This window comes from Zonotrichia albicollis, chromosome 1 (assembly GCF_047830755.1).
Source record: "Zonotrichia albicollis isolate bZonAlb1 chromosome 1, bZonAlb1.hap1, whole genome shotgun sequence".
NCBI lineage: Eukaryota > Metazoa > Chordata > Aves > Passeriformes > Passerellidae > Zonotrichia > Zonotrichia albicollis.
In genome coordinates this window covers 10,169,230-10,192,600 of record NC_133819.1, presented here as the reverse complement: position 1 = coordinate 10,192,600, position 23,371 = coordinate 10,169,230, and the positions used below count along the sequence as shown (strand labels likewise).

The window sequence follows — 23,371 nt, the reverse complement described above, 5'->3', positions numbered from 1 at the left end:
TAGTAAAATCAAACCTGCAACACATCAAATCACAAAAATAACTGGGTGTGTGCCTAAGGTCACTTGGGTTAAAAAAATCACCTTCAAGACTCACAGTGCTGACAGTGGGTTACAACAAATGTTACAATGATGGGAATACAGACAGAGTGGAGAGATGGATTATTTAGGCAGCCTTGTGACTTGGAAGTATCTGGAGTTGCTCTGAGCAAGCACCAGTACTTTCTCAATTTAAAATACCAGAAAAATCCCCAGAAATGAATTAGCACATTGAGAATACATGTGTGTGTTGGGGAAAAGCAAGTTGTATCTCTAATGTTTTCTGAAAGCAATAAAAAGCAAGGAAACTTCCTCTCCATACAATATGCTCTCCTCTAAACTCAAACATCTTTAGAGGGAAGAACTGGAAAGGCAATAATTTAGATTAAAAGAGGACCAAACACACAGGAGAATGACTGTAACTGAACCCCACAGCTAGAATTGACTAGCCAGAAGAATTGCTGCCTTTTTCTATGGGCAATCAATGAAATTATCAGAAAACAGAACTCTGTAAAATAATAATCTTTTGAAAATATAATCATCTTTTATGCATTCTTCAGTAAAGAAATAGCTCACAGTGCCTTAAGTAAGTGTGAAGCCTCACTCCTCACATCTCATTAGAGACTTTGGCCACTATGAAGCATTTTTAAACCACAGCAGTACTGTGGGCTATGTTGCAATCAGATGCAAACAATAAACCCTTGTTATGAACATATCTCCATCTTAGAAGAGCACAATATTGTTTGGCTTCATGAACACAGGAAAATTGAAATTATACATTCATAAAGCCTCTCTCTGGGTCAGAGCAGCTTTATGACTTTAATCATGAGAGGAAGAATTAGCACATTAAATACTCAAAATAGCTCAGTGCACAGTCTGTAGAAAAATGTGAGTAAGACAAACTAAATCTAAAAACTGTAGATTGTGTTGGGGTTAGACACAGTACTATGTTACACAGATAGAAGTACATGAAATCATGGCAGAACAGAAAATAGTAATAATAGGTAAGAAGATTCATTCTTATTTTCTTGAAGAGCTACCTTTCCTTTCTATCTTGTCAGGTGCATTCAAAACATAGTTAACAGCACTGATTTACAATTTTTTTTCTAAACCCGCAAGAAGAGCAAGAAGACTTTTTTTTGTGCTGTTAATAAATAGCATGTCCAAATTCCAGAAGTTCTGTGAGAAACAGAAATAAAGCATTTAGAAAAAAAGAAAACAGTAAACTTCCATTACCAGACTTCAGGACTGACATTTCCCTTGCAAGGCAAGAAGCTGAAGAGATTTTGTTCAATTGTATAATGATGCATCAACAAACAGAAAAATGCAAAATTCCTAACTAAAATCCTGAATAAAAATGGAAAATAGATTCTTCTCTCATTTATTTTGTGCAAATGCATTAATCATCTGCAAGATAAGAAAGCCTGTAAGATGAGAACACATTTTGAAAATGTGCAAAACATCTGGGAACATGGCAAATGAGCAAACAAAATGAATACCTGCACAAGCCCTGGAGATATAATATTTGCAGCAAAGTTCTTGTTTAGGTACCAATCCTTAAATGTCAGTTGGAATACAGTACATTTTGTTACCAACTCCACATTTTAAATTTAGTAACTTACATAAAAATATTTCTCCCACATGTATCTGACAGAATAATTTTACACTCTTAAATCCAACCATTCTTTTTTTTTTTTTTTTCATTTTTTCTGAACATTAATTTTCATGAGCTGTCCCTTTTGGAAGAACCTCCTGATGCCCTCAAATTGTTTTGTCTTTGTATCTCAGTTTGTCTTTTGTATATTACTAAATATGTGAGGTTTTGCTAATTTTTTTTACCATAGCTTCAACATACTGCTGGAACAATGAGAGCAAAGTAGCAAATAATTTTTCTGAAGGCTAAAGGTAACCCTATCAGAGATCATGTCATTATTCAACCCGTTGCTTAGGGCAGATGTTTAGAAACCATTAAGCAAGCATCATAGATTATCAAATTAATCTTTTCCAAGTAGAGCTGTGTTTTCATAATCTCTTTACTTTCAATTATTGTCACTATTTAGCCATCAGCCTGCAGTCACCATCACAACCAGTACTTTCAGGTCATGTGGCATCCTCTAGTCAGGCACCTCTTACAGTAACAGACAAAGGTACTCAGCAGTTCTGTGGCCAAGGCCAGTAATCTTTTCATCTGCTAAAATTCAGATCCAAAACTTCAAAACTGTAAAAAATCACCAAGCAAAAAGTCAAATAAAAAGTGGGGGGAGGGATTATAAGAATGTGTCCCTGTGCTATCTCCTTGGAGCAGCCTGTGTTTGCTGACTTCCACTGTGGTGCCAGGAAAGAAGCCAAAATCCAAAAGCATTCTCGCACTGGTGTCAGTGGGTGGTTGATTGGTTTTAAAGTCTTCTCTTTCCTGTTTTGAGCTTTCCAAGTTCCAGTAGTACCAGTCAAACCAAATTTGACAATTAGGTCAAGGGTCTTTAAGTGCAAAAATTTGAGCCTGAAATCCCTATTTTAACATTAATACTCTGCTTCGAAGAGTTCCATCTCCTCCAAGTGCACCTCCAGAAAGAATTCTGTGTCTTTGTCCTCACTGAAATGTAACTTGAGTTCATGGTCCAACAGTCATTAGTACCAGATCTGAGCAGTGCTGAATTACAAAGAAGTACAAACTGCCTCTTGATCAAGTGCAGTCAAAGCATCTGTTAAACTACTCCTGTGTCCAAAGCAGAGAACATCCCAAACTTGATGGTTTGCACCAATTGTCAGAGTATGGAAAATACTTGATCTGATGGCAAGTGATGACAATGACACTTTGTTACTCATTAAAACTTTCTGAATAAAAGAACAAAGAGAATGACTTTATACCAAGTCTGCTTCATCTGTCTGCAACATTTTGATTCAGTACTAGGAACAAAAAGTTTGGGTATGATTGAAACATGGCCTGGATCAGAAGCTGATTTGTATTTTTGCAGAAAACTGTTAAGTCAAGTGTGGTGTTCTGAACTACTGAGACAGCCCCACACATATGGCCACAGCCCAAAGTATCAGTGCTTAGCAGTAATACTGAAAATGCAGTCTGCACCTAACTAAAGGGTTATTCATAATGTGACTTGAACAGCATCTTCAGTCAAAGATATTTTGTGCACAGACATAAAATAATTGTGCAATTCTAATGACTCACTGGGAATTTACAGGATATAAATTCTTTCAAGTTTTGTTAAACAAATGTTGCTAATAAGCAGCAGGAACATTATTTGAATGATTATATAAGAAATGGCTATTGTGAGGCATTTTGATAATTTTTTTTCCTTTCTCTTAGCAATAGAGGAAACAAACATACAGAACACTTAAGATAATCACAGATTTCAGGCTTTATATCTTGTTGAGTCTACACAGTTAATATCACTTCTAAACAGATAAAACTCACGTAAGAAATACCCAAAAGAGCTGAGCTGAGTTTTGAAATGTTTCCTGCCAGGGAGAACAGTAACATACCCTTTAAAGGTTCCCTTGAGGGCTTCTAATGAAATTAGAATGAAAATCTTAACAGTGACAAAATGTACATTAAATACAATGCATTGAAATTAAGGTATTTCAATACTTTAAACTTGTGTAAGTGAGATAATCTTGATGATAATGTTTTCTATTATGGATATTGCTTGTTTCCACAAAACCAAAAACAATACATTGTTTCACTTTCAGGATCTTACTGATAACTGCAATATTGCAATGAGCATTTTGATGGTTTTTAGTTTTTCTGGGTTTCCTGCAAATTTAATGTATTAGCTATGTCTGAGACAATGCTGACCCTTTTATCAGTATTTATATTCCAAAGCAATAGTTCCTAGTTCAGGTATTTTAAAGCTTTGCAAAACTCTTTTTAGTTAGGAAAATATTGTCTTGTAAATAAAGAGATGGGGCTCCTAAACAAGGCAAAACAATTTCTCACGCTTTTTCCTGGTCTAAGTGACTATTATCACTTTTTGAGTGCCCTTCACCTCAGCTATGGAGGGATATTAAAAACATGGTTTTTTCCTCTTCATGTAACTTTCAACCTATTGAAATAGATTTTAATATTTCTGTTAGACATCCAGTGGAACAGTATTTGGATGCCTGTAGCTGATGTGCTAAGAAAATACTTTCTAATTGAATGCCCTGGTGTCCACGATTATCAGTAAAATACATCATGTGTGTTTGCATATAACTTTATAATTTCATGTTGCACTTCTGAAAGGGAGTTCTTTGTTCTTCAGATTCACATTGAAGTAAAATTTAAAAGTTTGTGACTTTTTTTGGGATTTGAGAATGTCTGAGGATTTCAAGTAATACCAATAATATTTACTGTCTTCTGTACAACTGTAGAAGAGAATACAACATAAAAGTGAGGCATAACCCAGCAAAGGACTTTGCCAGTTTTTCATAGCAGAAAACTCAGAGTTCAAGAGGAAAGAGCTTCTATGGAATAGAAAAGGTTAAAAAAATTTAAGAGTGCATTACTTCCCTGTTCACAAGCGCCAACACAGAACCTATAAATAGTTTGAAATATAAATTAAAACAAGTTTCATGCTAAGATATCAGAAATCGTGATTTATTTTCTCAAAGACTTTATACTCACAATCTCATCTCCTGGCAACCAATATCCTTCTTGCTCAATACCAGCTTTTGACCCTTTACACCCCACGGTCAGGGTTTCCACAATGAGACCATCCTTGACTGCTAAACTCAGCTGACGTGTGGTTTCTTTTGGATGCATACCATGGACTCGAGACATGTACCTGCACACAAAGCACAAAAGTCTCTTAGTGTTAGTTTTAAATTATAAAATGTGTCAGCAAAATATACACATTTTCAAATGAGTTAAAACAATACACATTCTAAGTTTTAGATTGTTTTTAAACAGTCAAAATTTATATCGCTTCACCCTTTCCCTCGAATCAGTTTTTTTCCTCTTGCAGCTTTCATGTACACATTTAGACAAGTAGTAGCACAGTAAACTCCCACCAAAAAAATTCCAAAATTTACACATATGGTGCTTGGGCTTGTCTCTGCCACATCCATTTGTGCCCTTTAAATTGCTTTAAACTTGCATTTCTCTAACACCTCCTATAGCATACACACTACAGAATGTACCAATGAATTTTTGTGATGTTTGTGTGTACAACACATTTAAGAAAAATGGAAAATTTATATATCACATATGAAAACCTAACAGCTCAAGTTACTGTGCTAAGTGGTTTTTCTCCTTTTCTTGAGTCAACCACAATGATCACATTGTGACAAACTGCCTTGGTGAGAAAAAAACCACATGTAGCTTTAACTGTGTATATACATGATATTCAGCTGTGTTATGTTGACCTTTATCCAGTCTAATTTGCTTCTAGGCCAACACCAAATATTAACTTGGAATAAACAACATAAAATTATCTTCTCTCAAATAAAGATGACCTCTCTGCCTTAAGGTCATTGCAATTCAGGGTTTTTTAACAAAATTTGGAGAAAATGTCTAGAAGTTGCTGTGCATGGAGAGCTGCAATCAGCAGATACATGAATTGACATGGAACCAATTATTTTGTGGAAAATACTTTCCTAGTTATGGATCTCTTAAAGTTACAGAGCTAACTGAATTTCTCTCCATTTTTGTTTCTCCAGGTACTCTGTCTTTACCTGTTTCCTAAGAGAAATCTGTAATTTGCCTTCTTTAAGACAAAGCTGTCAGCCATAGTATCCTCACCTTCCTGCTTCATAATGAACTCCAGCAACCACGATTCCTTTGTGACTGTCATCACAAATACCTTCACAAAAATGTAATTATGATCACGAGCAAACTCAAGAAAGACATATTTTAAAGCAGCAGCATTGCATTAAAAAAAGAGTTAAATCAGTTCAGTTTTTTTTTAATAACATGGCTGACAGGAATTTTAATGCCTTAGAAGTTACAAACTTAGAATAAGGAGTGAGGACCACCCCAAATGGTCAAATCTTCAATCAACCCTTCCCTCTGTAGACATTTGCCTTTCAAACTTCTTACTGTTTTATATAAATAAAGTTTTTCTTTCTTGCTTTCTCTCTTAAGCTTCTGCTGGAACTGGTTTATGCTAATCTGATATTTTTGTTTTGCTCTAAACTGTATATAAAACAGTATAGTAGATTTCTGACAGTGTAAGTATATAATTCTGTAGTAAATTATACAATAATCAGAGCAGCATAGGACATTTATGAATTTCTGTGTGGTATCAGAGGCATTTACATAAATGCAGCATGTTTGCAGGATCTTGGGGTTTATTTTTTTAGGATACAAACTCTTAGAGTCAGTTGATGCCATTTCCCATATTTTACAATATTTACCACCACAACATGGTCCAAGCCTAATTGGCATGTACATGCTAGCACTGTATAAAAGGCAGGCAACTGATACAGAAATTACAATATTCTGTGCAAGTCTGTGTTCCAAGTTAATATATATGAATATTCTGGTGGTTTCCACATAGCGCCAAAGGGCCAAAATCAGAAGATAAGGCACTTCAGGTCTGTATCACCTTGGCTGGATGCTCATCTGCCCAATCTGATCCCTCTCTACTTCCACAGAAAACATAACTCAACATGAGCACCTGTTCAAGTGAGACCAAACACCACAAATAAGTTTTCAAAGTTATCCAAACTCGAAGGTCTGAACCAGGCAGAGACTCAAGTCTATTTACTTCACTTTTAAACAGAGTACAAGTGAACACCACTGGTCTATAGAAGCATAAAGTGTTGAAGCTTTAAAGCCACATGAAAACAGCTCATTTGATTATATAATCATGTTACATGTATTTCATGTATGTGTGCACATATGGACATATTTATGCAAGCACAACTAGCTTTTTGAAGTGCAAATTATCTTTCTCAACATTTGCTAATGTTACTCTTTTTTCATCAAATCTCCATTTTTAACTCAGTGCTAACAATATCTCTGACAGAACCACAGCATTCATGTGTCTGTAATTAATTCAATTTAACAGGTCTCAAAATACAAATAGGCTAACTATAATTCTTCCCATTTTACAAATGAGACTCTGAGCACAGAAGTGATTTCCCTACACTTATAAGGTGAGCTGCTATAGGTCTGAGGATAGAAATCAGGTATTAACCCAGTGCCATAACCCTCAGGGTATCCTGCTGAAGAATCCATGTATTTTGCACTGCACCATCCCTAGTTCCAGAAACAAAGCCCTACCAAATTCTTAAATGTAAGCTACAGGTTTCATGATTTCTCACTCTTATCTCTGAACAGAACAGATATATAATACAAAACAAAAAGCCTTAAACCAACTCTAATCAGCTAAGAGGTTTAATCTGCCCATTTTCACTGTGGCAGGTTGTGCACTAGTGAAAAGAGGCACAAGGCTCAGAATCACCCATTTCTCAAATCCAATCTGTGCTCTCCACCAGAGAGAAAGTACTGCTCCCAACTGAACTATCTCCTCATTCTCTCCAGCTGTAAATCAGGAGTAGTAAATTCCCAGTGGCTTTTTGAAGAGTACTTTAGTCAATGTTCAGTCTGTGCCACTGGGGAGTCACAAGGGCTATGTTTTCTATTTTTAAAATAAACTGCTATCAGTTTTCACAGCAAAGAACACACATGTAAAGAGAATGGTTTTACTTCAAAGAGTAGAACTACTGTTAGAAAAATGCACCCTCCCCCAGATTTTTACTTTATTAAAACCTGTGAAGTGTACATGACTAGATATTCACAAAGACTAGAAAACAACACTGTAGGGTTTGGATGAAAACTTATCTTGTTTCTTTTCAGCCATAAGGACAGCAGGTAAGCTAAGACATGATAAGGCACAGGACTCAAATCAGAAAAGTTAAATTTCTTTAATAATGAAATGTGAAAAACCGCCAGGACATGAAAATGCTGAAAACACAGAATGAGTTAAAATCCAGCTCAGAGACAGAAAGCATGATGCTTGGAGTCCCAACTACTATGTCAGCCTCATTACTAGACCAGGGAAAACCAATATTGAAATTTTGCCTGTGTGCAGAAGTGACCCCACTAATCCAGGGAGTGCAAGTCCTGGCTCTGCATGCACTGAAGCATCTGGCACCAACAAGTTCAAAAACAAGTATGGGACATAAAGCAACCCCTGACTGCTGTTTTCAACAAAAGCTGATTAGCCTTACCTTGGAAACTGGGAGCTGAAGGAATACTGGTTTGTTATGCTCTTGCCCAGTCCAGAATGAGGCACAGAGACAAAATAAAATCCTCTAAATCAGAAAGCCAGCCCTAATCAGATAGGGGGCTGAAGAAACCATTTCAAAATACAATTTAACTGTGCTAATCCCTACTATATAAAATGAGGGTCTTTCTGATGAGAAGTGGAGGTTAGGCCTGATAATCTGCATGCTAAATTCAAAATCTCACCAAATGAGGCTCCTTGTCTGCAGAATACAGAAGCAACTGAACTGCTGCTGAAAATCAGAGTGTTTATAGGTCAGTATTTTCTCCATTTAGGAACTGGCAGTGCAGATCTCCTTGACATTAGCACAGAAGAATCTAGCAAATTTAGCAAAATTACAGTTTTTGTAATCAACTGCTAACGGCCTAATAATGCATGTTTTCAATTATTGCAACACCACTTGGAAAGCAAAGGATAAGAATCTTTGGCATGGAGTTTGTTCATTACCACCCTTAAGCAAACCTCATCACCATACCACCAAATGTATATTTAAATGTGGTGACCTTCAGAAACAAAATACTACCAATAGAATCATGTGCATATACATAATAGATGTGTGCATCTGTCTGATGGCAAAAGAAAACCTTTAGAGGAGACTCACAGAGGATAATCATTAATAGATTTGTAGATTGTATATGGATGTGATGCTCATCTGTATTTAGTCACAAAATACCAATCAGAGAAACATGAGACAGCAATTTCAAACCACTTCAGGACTGCAGATGAACAGTAGTCAGGTGTTAATAACAATAAAATATTGTCATATTCTTCAGTTTATATTATATATTATTAGTGTTACCCATTCTAAAGTCTGATCACCTCTCAGACACCACAGGGAGAGCCCAAGGGGCCAGCACACATGGAGGGGGGGCCTCCAGCAGTTCTCAGGGGGGCCACACCTGCTGCACACCCCACCTGAGCACGCTGAATGCTGGGGAAGAAAGATGTGCAGGGAAACCTGGTACGGGCTCTTCTCTTCACAGCAACAAGATCTCCTCTAACTCATGCCCTACCATTTGACAACTGGATCTTGCCACCTCCCTTTGCTCCACAAACGACCACAGGAGCACCTGATCCACCTCTAAATCACCTTCCTGCCCAATATATAGGACATTCCAGAAACATCAAAGTCTGTCAGCATACCACCAATTCACTCCTAAAGCTTCAAAATACTTTTCTCAAATTATCCAGTGATCATAATGTCTTTCTATAAAACCCAAAATCTGTGCTTCATAACATACCTTAAAACTAAAGAAGAAAGTTTGGCTTGAACTTAGGGGTGTGGAGGAAGCAAACTCTAAAGCTGTGATCACCATGGGAGCAAAATAGACACAGAAGTAGCCAGCACTTGCAGGGGATCAGATTATGAACTTTTCCCCTACAGCTGTCACACAGCTCACAACTCCTGCCTGCTGCTCTGCAAGACACAGCATGAAGGTAAACCCTGTCTCAAAGAGTCAAATCTCTATGGCTTCAAAATACAGCATGGAAAAATTGCTAACTTTTCTTCCAAAGACTCCTCTTGAAGGCATCTGTGGTCTACTGGGAGGCAGAAAACGGTTTACAGGGGCACTGCTGGAGGGAGGGAGGGAGGGAGGGAGGAAGGAAGGAAGGAAGGAAGGAAGGAAGGAAGGAAGGAAGGAAGGAAGGAAGTTTCCATAGGTATTTAAAAAAAATCTCAGTTTTTCTGAATTCATAAGGAATTGCATTTTCAGCCACCTGAACTGAATCAAAAGAAAATAACTGAAAAAATGTTACAGCAAGGGTATCTGTGCAAGACTGAAATAAAATACATTATCACAAATAGCTGCAAAAATACAACAGTGCAGCAAGTGTAGGTAGATGTTAATTTTCATGGCAAACTCTGTAATCTTGGTCTGAACAATTATCTCTCTCTATGCTGGATGCCTCCACCCTCCCCAGTGCAAAGGGAAGCAGCAGCCTGCTGCTGCCAACAGACTCTGCTGAGCAACTCTTGCAGGGATGAGCTGAGAACTGATAAATTTGAGGTCTGATAAACTGAGATCTGATAAAATTGAGATCTGAGAAAATACAGCAGATCCCATTAAACTCAACTGAAAGTCTGCCATTAATTTTAAATGTTACCTACAGGTACATAAAAATGTCCTAGATTCAGGGACAGACCTTAAGGAATAATACATAAAATAGAAGGAAAGCAGCCAAAAATCTGTTCTGAGTTTTATATTGTCTTCCTACCTCTAGTGAGAAATTATGCCTTTTGCTTCAGTTTCAGGGCATGACAGCTATTTTATAGAAGGCCCACACATTTCTTTTAAGAGTTTTTTAAAAGTAATTTGCAAATAATAGGCCAGTTGGACATACTGGAAAAACAAAAAGGTTGAAGAGATGGCTGTGGTTATAATTTTATTTTTAAGAAATACAGCTCCATGACCTAAGAACTTGAAATCCACGGGCTCAAATCTCAGGAATCCCACAGTTCTCCTTGTGGAAAGCCAGGTGAAGATCTGTGCTCACAGCTGTACCTCAAGGTCTCAGCTCTGAAGCTCAGGTTGCCTCTTTCCACCATGTAGCACCCTGGTACCAATCAACTCCCATAAAACACAGGCTAAACATTATGGGTATTTGACACAGATATTCCCTGCTTGCCAGAAACTGAGAGCTGGTCTGAGAGCTGAAGACAGCACAGACACACAGAGGTGAAAGTGGCCACAGTGGGGACACAGCAACTCACTTTTGTTTTCTAGGATCCTTTTTGATGTGTTAACACATTTTGAAGTTTCAGTTATGGATTATATTCACCAAGATAAACACAAGGCACAATGTTCTTGCTGTGTATTTGTACTCCACAATAAGATGCATGTATATGAACAGGCTGCATTTGATTTCCACTGCACTCCAGATACCAGCAGCACATGCACAGACCACGCAGGCACTGACAGCGCTGCTGCCTCTGCAATAAAATACTTCTTACATGATCTACATTTTATGCAGTCCAAAATTCCAAGGATTACAGAGAAATCATGCATTTACTTTTCCCTCTGACATCAGCATCTGCAACATTCATTTTGAAGGCACATATACAAGCCAAGCAGGAAATGTTTTTAAAATTTGTTTCACCTCTCCTTTGTAGTCTAGAAAGTCAAAATTTGCATAAATGCAAAAGCTAATTTTGTGCAATGTTTTTGTAAAACAGAAAGAGTGCTTAAACTTGATAGTGCAACAGTGAAATCCAGCAGTTCAGCTAAATTCAGATCTGCCTGATGTTTGTGCTGCTGCTGGTAAAAGGAAGCTAAGGAGTGATCTTGTTTGTACACGCTTTAGATATCCCAGGCACCATGCATGCACTTCAATGGTAATAATCTGGGTTATTTCTGTAAAAAGCACAGTAATGTTAACCCAGGTAATTCCCTGATTCAGTAATTTAAACTCCCACTCCTACAATTTCTCTATACACTTTAGATTGTGTAACCCACCAGCATGACCACGAAAAGCAAATAATTTAAGTACCAAGCCATTCAACCCATATCCAGAAAAATCTCACCACTTTTTTATGGAGGAACTTATCTACAAAAGGGCTCTACTTCCATTCTTCCACCCTAAAAGCTCATATGTGACACTGCTGGTAATGCACACATGTGTGCACTGAGCATGACTGGCAAACAAGCACTAATCACTCAGGAACACTGCATGCACAGGAACAAATGCTTGCGTAGCTGCGGGGCCACTGCTCCACCCAGCTCCTTTCTCTGGATGTACTAAAGAGACAAAGTATTACATGACTCACAGTGTAACATCCTAGCTAATACCTTGCAAATGAAATATTTAATCAGCTCATATCCACCATCTCAATTCAAAACATGTTAAAAAATGAAAATTTGAATGCTTTAATGATTCAATTTTTTAGAGCTTTCTATCTCATTTAATTTCCATTCTTATCTGGGTCAAAATGTTTCTCTTTCTGTTTTTGGGGTTGGGTTTTTGTGCGTGTTGCTTTTTTATTTTTGTTAGATTACTTTCAGTCTAGCTGAGTTTCAGAATCATCACTCTGTCACACAAATGTTCACCTTATTGCCATCTAGGGAACAGCACAGCGGCTGGAAAAGCCATCAGGGCAGGGCTGCTGCTCTTGGTGATGATATTGTTTATATGAATGGGAATATGAAACCACAGCCTAAAATAGATGGTATGAGTAGTGTTTGGAGATCATTCTCTCTCCACTGATTACAGAGAAAGCCTTGATGAGCACTTCAGGTCAGATAACAAGCTGTTAAATGGCCATGTCTCACTCATTTTTCTCTCTTACTTCTAATAGAAAGTCACATCTATTTACAGCAAAGAAACCAAACATAAGCTAGAAGTTCCACTTTCAAATATTACAAAGATGTTATGATTTGAGCAAAAAACATAATTGTTGTTACATAAATATTGGTTTGATTTTAAAAATTAGAAAGCCTTTTCTGTATTTTTCTGCGTAAACTTATACAATTTCAAGATGAATATTAATAGAAATATGGAGTACATGAAAATAGGGACAGTGATTTTCAAATCTATTCCATCCCTTTCCTTCTCAATATTCCTACTGGAGCTCATATTTTGCATGTGTTGCATTAAACATTGAATATTACAACTTTTATAGTAACACTCAATAGAGTTTAAATGAACATGCACTTATTAACAAACATCAAACAAGGAGTATGGCTGTGGTTAATAACAATGAGTTTGTGATGTTAGTGTGAATCATTTTATTTACCATATTCATGCTCAGCCCAGAGATGACTTCACCTACTGAATCAATGAAGAACATTGACCTCTGAGACAGGAAAAGAAAAATGCCACTCTAGCAATACCATGTAAGAGCATTCCTAAGAGAAGAATTACCAGATAAGGAAAATTGATCAAGCAAAATTCATCAGAACATCTGAGCACCTATTTGTTTTCTGCAGAATGAACTGTAGGAACAAGATGTGCCTATAGTAATATTTCTGATCAAAGCAAATACACAAAAAACTCCACTTCAAGCTCTAGTCCTCAACAAAATACTCATTTATGCTAAACCCTTACCAGTGTTTGTGAAGCCACAGCATCCTTTCCCTTCCCTGCATTCTGCATAAAGCAGGAAAAAAAGGCAGTGAGGCTGGAGCAATGTGTCAGTCCCTGGTGAAGTTTTCCACACCAGGCACTGAATTAGTCTTTGACAGCCAGCACTGGACAGCAGACCCAGCAATCCAGGAAGCAACAGGGGACAATGTATCAGTACCAAGTTGAAGGAAAAATCATCCCTAAGAAATTACAAATAACACTGTTTACTACACGTGAACTTCTTTTTATGTATTCCTTTAACCAGTTTAATTAATGTGATTAAATAAAATTGTTACACAAATTGAAGAAATAACTGTATCAACGAAGGAGTTCAATGGGAAAAAGAGTAATTACAAATATACATTATAAACTCAAGATAATACTTCAACCAAATCTACTAATTTAGCAAATTTAATTCCACCACTACTCAGAGTAAATGTAGATAGGTTCTTCATGGGCTTTTTACAAGAAAAAATTACATTTTTTCCTGCAATCCCTGTTTCCACTCTCTTTAGTCAATTATGTCTAAAGGCAGCACTTAAAATGAACCATGAATACAAGTAATATTACAACTAAATAATATCCAAACCAAAAAATCATTCCAAAATTTTCAACAAAATTAAGATAAAACTCCCTATAAACAGATAGGTCAAAGTTGTATGGTGAATGTATCTATCCACAGGGAACACAGGTGAAATTCAATGAACATATGCCATTGTGAACACCCCTTGTGCAATTAAATCACAATCTTTCATTCATTCTTAAGATTTTTACAAAAACTATTTAGCTCAGTTTCTCACTTTTCTTTTATCTTTTTTTTTTTTTAACCTAGGTATTAAAAATCATTATTAGCTTGGTGAATATTACCTCATTGGTCAGTCTCAGTACAAATTTACAAGCAAAACTGTGTTATGATGCAATAGTAGGTGAGGACCTCCATACTTTTCTGTACATTTTCAGCTCTCAATGTTCTCTTTGTTCCTTTATAAAATGTAACTGAGCTTTTGAAAATATAAAACAAATTTAACCTGAATCCATAATTTGACCTCACTGTGAAGCCATCAGTATAAGAAGTTAATGTGTCAAACTAGTCAAGCATTTTGGTGTCCAGCATATTTCTCTGCAATGTATTGTTATGCTTATAACTGCTAGTTATGGACCCATTATACCATTTTTATATATGACTGAAGTAGTACTTTTATTAAAAATTCTCTTCTTAGGGAATCAAATGATCATTTGTAGACTGGTTTTGTTTTACTAATATAATGATTTTTAACTAAATCAGTCAAAAAATTGCTGAAAAAGCAGAGAAGACTTGTTTTCTGCAGTATGATCTCTGACTAAGGATTTACAGGCCTTAAAACTCCAAACTCAGTTCATTCTCTTGATTTAACATAAAAATAATTGTCTGAAAACAGAAAAAACCCACACTGGTTTGGAGCTTAAAGAAGTAGCTGAAGTTTATAATGAGAAAGGAGTGAAGGAAACTGAGAGAAGGAAAAGTGAATGAAACTGAATGAAGGAAAGAAAAAGAAATTACAAAGGAGATTGACAAAGCAGAGTCAGACAGAAAAAAAGTGCCTTGTCTTTACCTTTAATAGAAAACACATGAAGAGGTATTGAAAACTAAGAGTTTTCTATCCTGTCACCCCCCAGTGATGTATTCTGTAATGCATATTATCTATAATTCTGCCAGTCCAATACAAACTGAAGTCAGTTTTCTCACAGGTGATCACTGCACAGCCAGGCTGCCTCTGGAAGCAACTTCATGGACTGCTGAGGAAATATCCTGCTTTTATTGTTGGACCTTGGACTCCACACTTCTGCTTACCCTTGCATAATTGGAATTGCTATTACACAGCATAGCACAATAAAAAATCTCCAGTGTACTGGCCATGGCTTCAATGACACTGCTTGCTTCAAATAGCCACATTTAAAACATACATGAAAATGATGTACAGATATGGAAAAGGAGCCAGTAACTGCTAAAAAATAAACTGCAGTGATCAGTGCATTCTCCTGCATAACAGGAGGATGTTCTACTTCAAACAGTTGCTTTCAGATAAGCCTGCTCTCCAGGAACAAAAAGACATATATTTTAGGGGAATGGTTTGACAAAGGTTAAGAAACCAACAAAGCAAAAACCCCACTTCTAAGCTTGTATTTCAACCAAAGAAATATCAGGTGTAAATTTTTCTTACAAAGTTTAACAACAGGATTATCTCATTATAAATCCAGAGTCATCTGCTGTTCTAATCTTTCTTATGGCCTACTATTTTTGTTTCTGCATGACTATTTAGTTGCAACATGCAGAATACTAGGAAGACTTAAATTTTCATCAAGAGTACTATCAATAGTAACAGATTTTTTTTCTAGTAAGCATCTAAGCTTCAAATAAGCAACTCTGTAAGAATCTTGTGCCTCCAATTTTTTTCCTTGCCATTTCATCACATATTCTTATTTCTATACTTCTGTGATTATTCCCTATCCATTCAAATTGCTCATTTTCTTATTTATATTCTGTTGTGTTTATCCTATACCTGAGAATAAATTTTTCATTCTCAACTTTACTTTAATCACTGCTTCTATAAATTGTTTTATGTTAAAGCAGACAACCTAGAAAAAGAACAGCAAAAGAATTATGGCAACAAAACCAGATATATGAACTTCAACTCTTCTCAGACATTCACTAGAAAAATTCCAAAGACTGATATTTGGAGAGGAAATCCCCCTCCTAGGTCCAAATGTCAAACTGAGAGGGTCACATACTCAATCCACAACTGTTACCAACTCCATCTTGACTGTGGGACCAGAAAATCTCATTATTTTACAGTAATCTTTCATAGTAATTCCTTTCTGGCATGCTATCCCATCAATGCTGATTAATGTCAGTCTGCACAGAGCTAACAGAGCCTACTTGACACTGGCTTGGGATCTGCTCATTCCTGTTTGATGCTCTGACTTGGCTGCACCTATATTAAATTACAGTGGAGCAAGAATGAGTCCACAGAACAAATACAGGAAAAACAGCTATGATTATTTAGGGACCTAGTACTGGACCACCCTATCTGAAAGGCAATTAAAGAAGATTAAAGTTTTTGTATCTATTAATGAAAAAACAGTATTTACTTGTATCACCAATGGGGTAAACCAGCTTTCTGATTGATGAAATGCATGGTATCAGTATCACTTTATTTGAAAATAGTATAAGGTGTCCAATTAAAGCATATCCTAGCTAGTGGTCTATCCATCAGCTTCATCCCCCCCAAAGCTGTGATACCTCCACCCTGTGTCCTACAGCCACTCCTGGTTTCATTCCCGAACTAACTTATTCTCAGGCTCCATTCTGGAGAAAGACAAGCTCTTCTTCCAAGGAAAAAGCAAAGCATGGCCCAGGGGTTGGTTGGCTGATGACAGAGAACCCAAAGTGAACCACGCCAAGAGTGGCTCCTTCTGGCAAGGGCAGCAGCCCTGCTGCAGCACGCTGTGTGTCCTCAGCTGCCTGCACATGGAACCATCACGTCTCTATCTTCAGGTTTCAAGAACAGCATTGCTGTGGGCTGTGTTATTTTTGGCACTTTGAACTGAGGAACCACACACACATATAAAACAAACAAAGAATATGCCAGGGCCAAAGAAACACTCTGTGAGCCAAAGGCAAGGAGGTGCAGCCCCAGCATAACTGCTCCAGAGAGTGCCAGGGCATTCCCTGTCACACTGCATGGAGATGGAACAGACACAGCCCATATGAGAGACAGAAAGAGAAGCTAATCAACTTAATTAATCATGAAATGCAAGAAATGGAGAGAGAAAAAAATTCTCTCAACAAAGGGAGAGAGAACAAAAGGAAGAATGTGCAGAAGACTTACATTTTGGTTCTTTACATTAGTCTTCATGGAATAGTTCTAGAAACCAGAATAATTATCTGTTTACAATTAAAAAAATCTTTAAAGCTGCCAATAATAGTTCTAGAATACCAGATTTGCCAACTGGGTATGTTAATAACATTAACTTAATAGCTAATGAACTATGAACTAATTATAAAGATTATGAAATGTTCTTATATTGCTGCTGAGGAAACCAAATATTTTGTGAGAAAAGGGGGTATATATTTAATTAATACTTAATTAAATCTTAGGAGTCCAATTACCTGTAAGGGAATTATGGAGAAAGCACTATAAAAGGAACTGGAAGACTGGAATAGCCAAAAAGAGAACTAAAAACATGTCTGTACAGAAATTCTTACCAATCTGCTATGCAACTGAATGTCAATAATTTATCCTACTCATCTAAATATGCTTGCCTTTTTCCCAGTGTATTTTAAAGCATTTTATTCCATAGAATCAATTCTTGATGTTACCCCAAAACCAGAACAGATGGAAGATAATGAGGAAAAAACAGGAAGTCAAAGCATAGTTATAATTTTTAACACAATTTAGGGCTGAACAATTTGTCAGGCTGCACTCTTGACAGAGAATTCACAGGATATGGAAAGCCATTTCTGCACTAGTGCCTACAGCATAACTAATACCAATAATGCTCATCTAAATAATTGATACACTAGGGTCAAATTAACCCAATATCAAGTCTAGACAGAAAAAAGAAGTCATATTTCTTGATAAATACCTCTCAGAAATGCAATTTTGTTATTAACAAATGTGGTGATTTAGAAATATTAGCTAGTTCTTGTAGTCAAATTGTAAACTATTGCAATTCATTGACTTGAGATACTTATGACAACATAAGCCAGGTGAGAACATTTATTTTCTGTACCTTTACAGAAATGCTACCACTGCCTTCAAGTGAGCTCTATCATTAATGAAAAATGCACTGAATATACTGAAGTTTATGTACGAAGGTAGGAACTTAAATATATATTTTTAAGTCCTCTTGCAAAGGCAGTTTGCATTCAAACTACTAATTCCTTTAAAGTCATGTCACTCTTGCTTCTTGTTAGGATTGGTTTTCAGTCCTTCATTCAGTTTTCCAGTTACTGAAGAATGCTTCTCTCCAACTCATGGAAAGTGCATTTCCAACTATAATATATCCTCACAGGAAGTCAGTAAAACTGCAGAATCCCCTTCATATGATGATTTGTTGAGGGTTTTTTTCTAAGACATTGAGTCTGTGCAGTGTGGTCTCTTCCCTACCAATGCCTTAAGTATTTATATAAGACTCCAATTAACTCTGTCATATTCTTGCCATTTTCACAACTGGGTTTTTAATTCTTTACAAAACAGACACCTTTCTTATGTTTCTTATTACTTCTCTGCATGCAATGACTTCTCAAAAAAAATTGCCTGAAGTTCAAAAAGCTTACTAATTAATTTCTTAAAGGCTCTAACTTGCATATTCAAATTTTCCAAGTGACTCTTTCCTTGATGTAAGACAGTTTTCAATCACTTCTAATCACGCATTTTTCTGTTCTTGCCTTTCCCCCTCATCAATTTAAAAAGCAAAGCATACTTGATCTCGTCTACTTTTAATTAAAGGGCCTCTTTCCTTATAGGTTTTTCCTGATAATATCAGAAGTACCTTCTAGTGCTCTAGGCTCCTCCTACACTATCCTCCTACTCTTATGTTCTCTACAGAAAATATGTGCCTAGTTCTGTAGATTTTTCTTGTCTACTCTCCATTGACAGTACCTTCTGGAAGTCTTCATTTACACAAGTAATCTTCTTTCAATTATACTTAAAGTGTACAGGTAACAATTTGCATACTTGCATGTATTATATAAATTTGTCTGTTTTGCATATTGAGTTGGAACAGTTCATAATCTATAAACTATGAATCCTCTTTTTGTATTATGAACAGTTCCTCCCAGGTCATTAAAAGTAAATGTACATTGAGATGTACATTGTCATCTGCTCAGTACCAGAAGACTAAGAAAAGTAAGAATTAGATTAAATAAACAAGAATATATAAAGAAAAGGGAGACAACCATGTTGAATGCACATTAGGAGAAAAGCCAACAAATAGATTTGCTTAAAAGTAACAAACCAACTAATGAAGAAAGCAACAGTTTTTCATGGCAATTTGCTATTAAGGGTTTAGACTAACAGGTCACAAAATACACAGGACAACTTGTCTCTAGGAGCAAATGAATGCTTAAATCAGGAGAAAAGAAAATCCATTCAAAAACCAAATCATGAATCATCTTTTTAATATGTAAAGTTATCTGAAAGTACCCATTTGTCATCTACTATATGACACATAGGAAGACTGTTACTTACCTTAAACTTGGATTTATTAAAAAAGAATTCTCTTGCTGTTTTTATGTATTCTTACTCAGGAATATGACATGGTTCCATAATGTCACTGTCATTATAACTTTCTATCAATCCCAAGAGGTATTAACACTTCTAAAAAATGTTACTAGTACAAATAGTAAAATCTTCCTTATAGCTCCAGCTATGTACACATGCTCATAATTTTCAATTTTGAGCACTGGTTTTAAAAATTATTAGTATTTGTATGTTTGCCTATATGCCCAGACACTGATTGATCTTTGAAGGAATTGCTGTTGACCTGGTCAAATGATTTTGAGCCTGGAAGAATATATTAGCTGCTCAGTTTTCATCAGAAGAGATATTCTGATGCCATGGTTATTTTGGAACTTTATTTTGAATATTATGTATTATGCATACTCATTTACTATGTCATCTGTGTTTCTTCATCAACCACTGGTACCATACTGCAATTCAAAGGTCTTCATCATTTCCTTGTCAAAAGTTATCTCCTTAGGAATGTCACATAATAGAAACTAGATCAGTGTTCATCACTCTCATCACTGATGTGCATGGGGAGATTTTACAATGCCCAAGCACTTTTTGGATTGCTCTTCACTGCTAACACCCTGTTCATCTTTCTCAAAGTACTAAGGCTTCTTGCATTTCTGTTTAGTCACTTATTTTTTTTCTGATTGCAAATGAGTCATACAATCTGGATCTAGACTTTTTAAAAAAATCAAACTACCCATCAGTTACCAGGAGCAGTACTTCTTTCTCTGGCATTTGATTATTTGTTTTCTCAACCTTGTTTGTAATGATTTTTGTGACCTAACTTTACCCAGCTAAATGTTTTTCCCACTATCTTAAACTAGGCATTTCTCATAAGAGTGGGATGAATTCCCAGCTAGACATGTCTGTCTCCCTTTATTACATCTAAAAAGAGCACAAACAGCTAACAAACTCAGCTAATATGTAGCCTAGAGCAAGTAATTTGGAATGTTAAAATGGAATGTGTACAGCATTAGTTTACCCACTCGTCTCCTTGGAGACATCATGAAAATATATATATGCTTTAATGCATTCTAGAGCTCCACTATGACCTCAGAAGTGAAATTCCCTAAAATACAATCTCCTTCAAAACCCTCTTGGAATTCCCTTTCTCTGGAAAGGTGCTTTTCGGTTTGATGGTCCATTTTCTTCTTGTAGAAGCCGGGTACACATTAATTCACTTGGGACGCCATCTCTCTTTCTGCACTTCACTGTTCATTATGTTTGGAGAACCTGAACTTTCTTCCACTTATGAATCCAGTTTTGCCTGTCACTTCCACCCCAGAACTTCCCAACTCTGTCAGTGGGCCCTTGTCATGGGCCATGTTATAATGATTTTCACTCTGTTAGTCACCTGCACTGTTTGTAACTCTCCTCGTTAGTGCTCTCTGCCTTCATTATCAGTTCACATTGGTTCTGGCAACTGAAGAGTTGCCAACTGGTTACTTTAGTTCTTTTAAATTATTCATATTGATTACTTTGACAAATGTGACGTACATGTCAGCCTGGAAATGCAGACAAAGCAGAGAGAGGGACAAAGCCCTCTGTTTTTATTACAGTGGCTGCTACAAGTAATATTGTAGACCTTTCTACACAGTGTAAGGTCCACAGAACAAAGAATTTATATTTTTTTGTGTATCCAGCACCTCATACACTTTGATGAATATTTTGACAGTATTAATCAAAGGTAATAATCATCTCATGTCCGCTTTATTAGCATCTTATGCACATCTCAGCAAATATAGCTTCTTATTTATTTGAGCAACCTAACAGTTCAGATTTCTCTTTGCCTTCTGGAAAAGTCCTACACCAGCCCCTCACATTTTCCTAAAGAAATAGATTATTTATAGATTTTATTGCCCTTTTCTCCTCAACTGTTATATCTGTTTCTTGTATTTTGAACAAGCTATCAACTCCAAAATGCTAAACTCAATTAAAGTATTAGAAATGTTACATATTTACTAAAGATGCTTATGCAAAACAAATACAGGGTAAGATCTCAATTCAATGAATTAAACCTCATTTTGGATTTTCAGGTGCTCAGTTTGGTAAATTTGTTTTTTTATATATAATTAATTAATCAGTAGCATAGAACTGCATGTAACTTTCACAGTCTCTCACCATGTTTACTATCTCTGTCCCCAAGGGCTTTTAATAGCATCAACCTTCCCCCTCACCAGGACTGTTATTGGAGCAGGTCACTTACTTTGTAATGCGGTCAATGTTTGCAATTTGCTTCTGGTTCCGGATTATTTCTATAGCTGCCCAAAGGTGCTGGATTGCCTTTGTGTCTGCCTGTCGTCTCTTCGTTAGGCGTGCCATGACCTGCTCACCTGCTCAGCTGCAGCCAAGAAATGAAAAAAAATAAAAATAAATAATTCAGCAAAAGTAAAACAAGAATTATAAAATAAATTACCTGAAATATGATTATAAGGAAAAATGAATTGTTGCATAGGCATTGAATTTGTATATGACAACGTGTTTTCAAGTGCTTAAAGAACAGTACAAAGTGAAAAAAAGTAGTTTACAAGAATCCCTTTCACATCACGTAACCTAAGCGGAAGACAAAAGGCAAGCAGTAAAATATATTAAATCAATAGCAAATTTAGGTCATATCTCGGCTCCCTAAATTTGGTAAAAATGCAAAACTACCCCAGTGTGAAGCTGCCACAGCCTCCTGCATTGCCTGAAGCCCTTAAAAAGGGTGAGTGGTACTTGACTACATCATACAGCATAAGCACAAATTCTGACACAGAGAAAAAGCTGGACACACAGTTTAATATAAAATACAGTCCTTGGAGTACTGCCTTCCATATTCTTATCATTTACAGCTATTTAAAAAAAGTCCATTCTATGAGGAAAAACTAGAAGTATATTTTCATGGATGATAAGTCTTTAAAAAAATATTTTGGAGCAGTTCCATTTTCTGTAACATGCTAAAACCCAACAGGGCCAAAGTGCTTCTGATGGCATTTGCCCATCTAACCAACCCTGAACAGGAACATAATGAGCATCTGGCTTTGTTTACAAATTTTCCAAAAGCTGGAGGCAATGAGTACAGATAAGCCATAAATCGCCTACAGCTCCACTACAGGCACAGAATCCCTTTTTAAAAGCTTAACGATGCATTTTGATCACTAAATAACTTTCTTCCATTGCCACCACTTTCTCAATGAAAAAATGACTGATTTATGAGTGCTACCAAGGTCTATAATTTATTTTAGAGCTCTGTCCTCGGAATGAACCCTGTGGTATGCAGGCGGATATTTGTAGCTAGCAGAATATTAACTTCAGTAACCCAAAATAATATAAAAAATGCAAAAACATTTCACCATCTGTGCAATGTTAAAGATGGGAATTTAAGTACTAAAAGTGTCCCTGCTCTCAAATTCAGAAAAATGAAATAGATTTGAGTATTCCATCAGTTGCAGCAATGTAATTTTCAAGTCTATGGGACCTACAGGTACTTATCAAAGAGAACTCTCAAGTTTTAGATCTGATATAAGCTCGGTGACACTCACTAACTTTACAGGGGCAATGAAATGAATGGCAACATTCCATTATTAAGGATAAGAAATTATTTTAAAGCATTATGCTTTATGCCATGTAGCCCATTTAAAGAAAAAAAAAAGGGAAATAAAAAAGATGATGTGAAGAGGTATGTACAAGCCCAGGTCTGTGAGGCCATTCCTGGTTACAGGAGATATCAGGGAAGGGCAGGCAAGAGCAGCACATGACAAGATGTGGTGTGGTCACACATCGATCCCACAT

General features: G+C 36.4%; 1 protein-coding gene and 1 long non-coding RNA gene across 8 annotated transcripts in view; one reads left to right on the top strand and one right to left on the bottom strand.

Annotated features, from left to right (window-relative positions):
* ZMYND11 (zinc finger MYND-type containing 11) overlaps nucleotides 1-23,371 on the bottom strand; it is a 103,591-nt gene that overhangs the window by 37,786 nt on the left and 42,434 nt on the right. For all 7 annotated transcript variants that reach the window (XM_005480405.4, XM_026796465.2, XM_005480408.4 and 4 more), the window contains 2 exons: nucleotides 21,807-21,941; nucleotides 4,655-4,814 (listed from right to left, as the gene is read on the bottom strand). In XM_005480405.4, the coding sequence (XP_005480462.1) occupies nucleotides 4,655-4,814; nucleotides 21,807-21,922 (276 nt within the window). In that variant the 5' untranslated portion in view covers nucleotides 21,923-21,941. The remainder of the gene's footprint in view (nucleotides 1-4,654; nucleotides 4,815-21,806; nucleotides 21,942-23,371) is intronic.
* The window catches only part of LOC141731146 (uncharacterized), a 29,900-nt gene continuing 16,139 nt past the window's right edge, over nucleotides 9,611-23,371 (top strand). The window contains exons 1-2 of the long non-coding RNA XR_012583088.1: nucleotides 9,611-9,698; nucleotides 18,104-18,180. This is a non-coding gene — a long non-coding RNA (uncharacterized LOC141731146). The remainder of the gene's footprint in view (nucleotides 9,699-18,103; nucleotides 18,181-23,371) is intronic.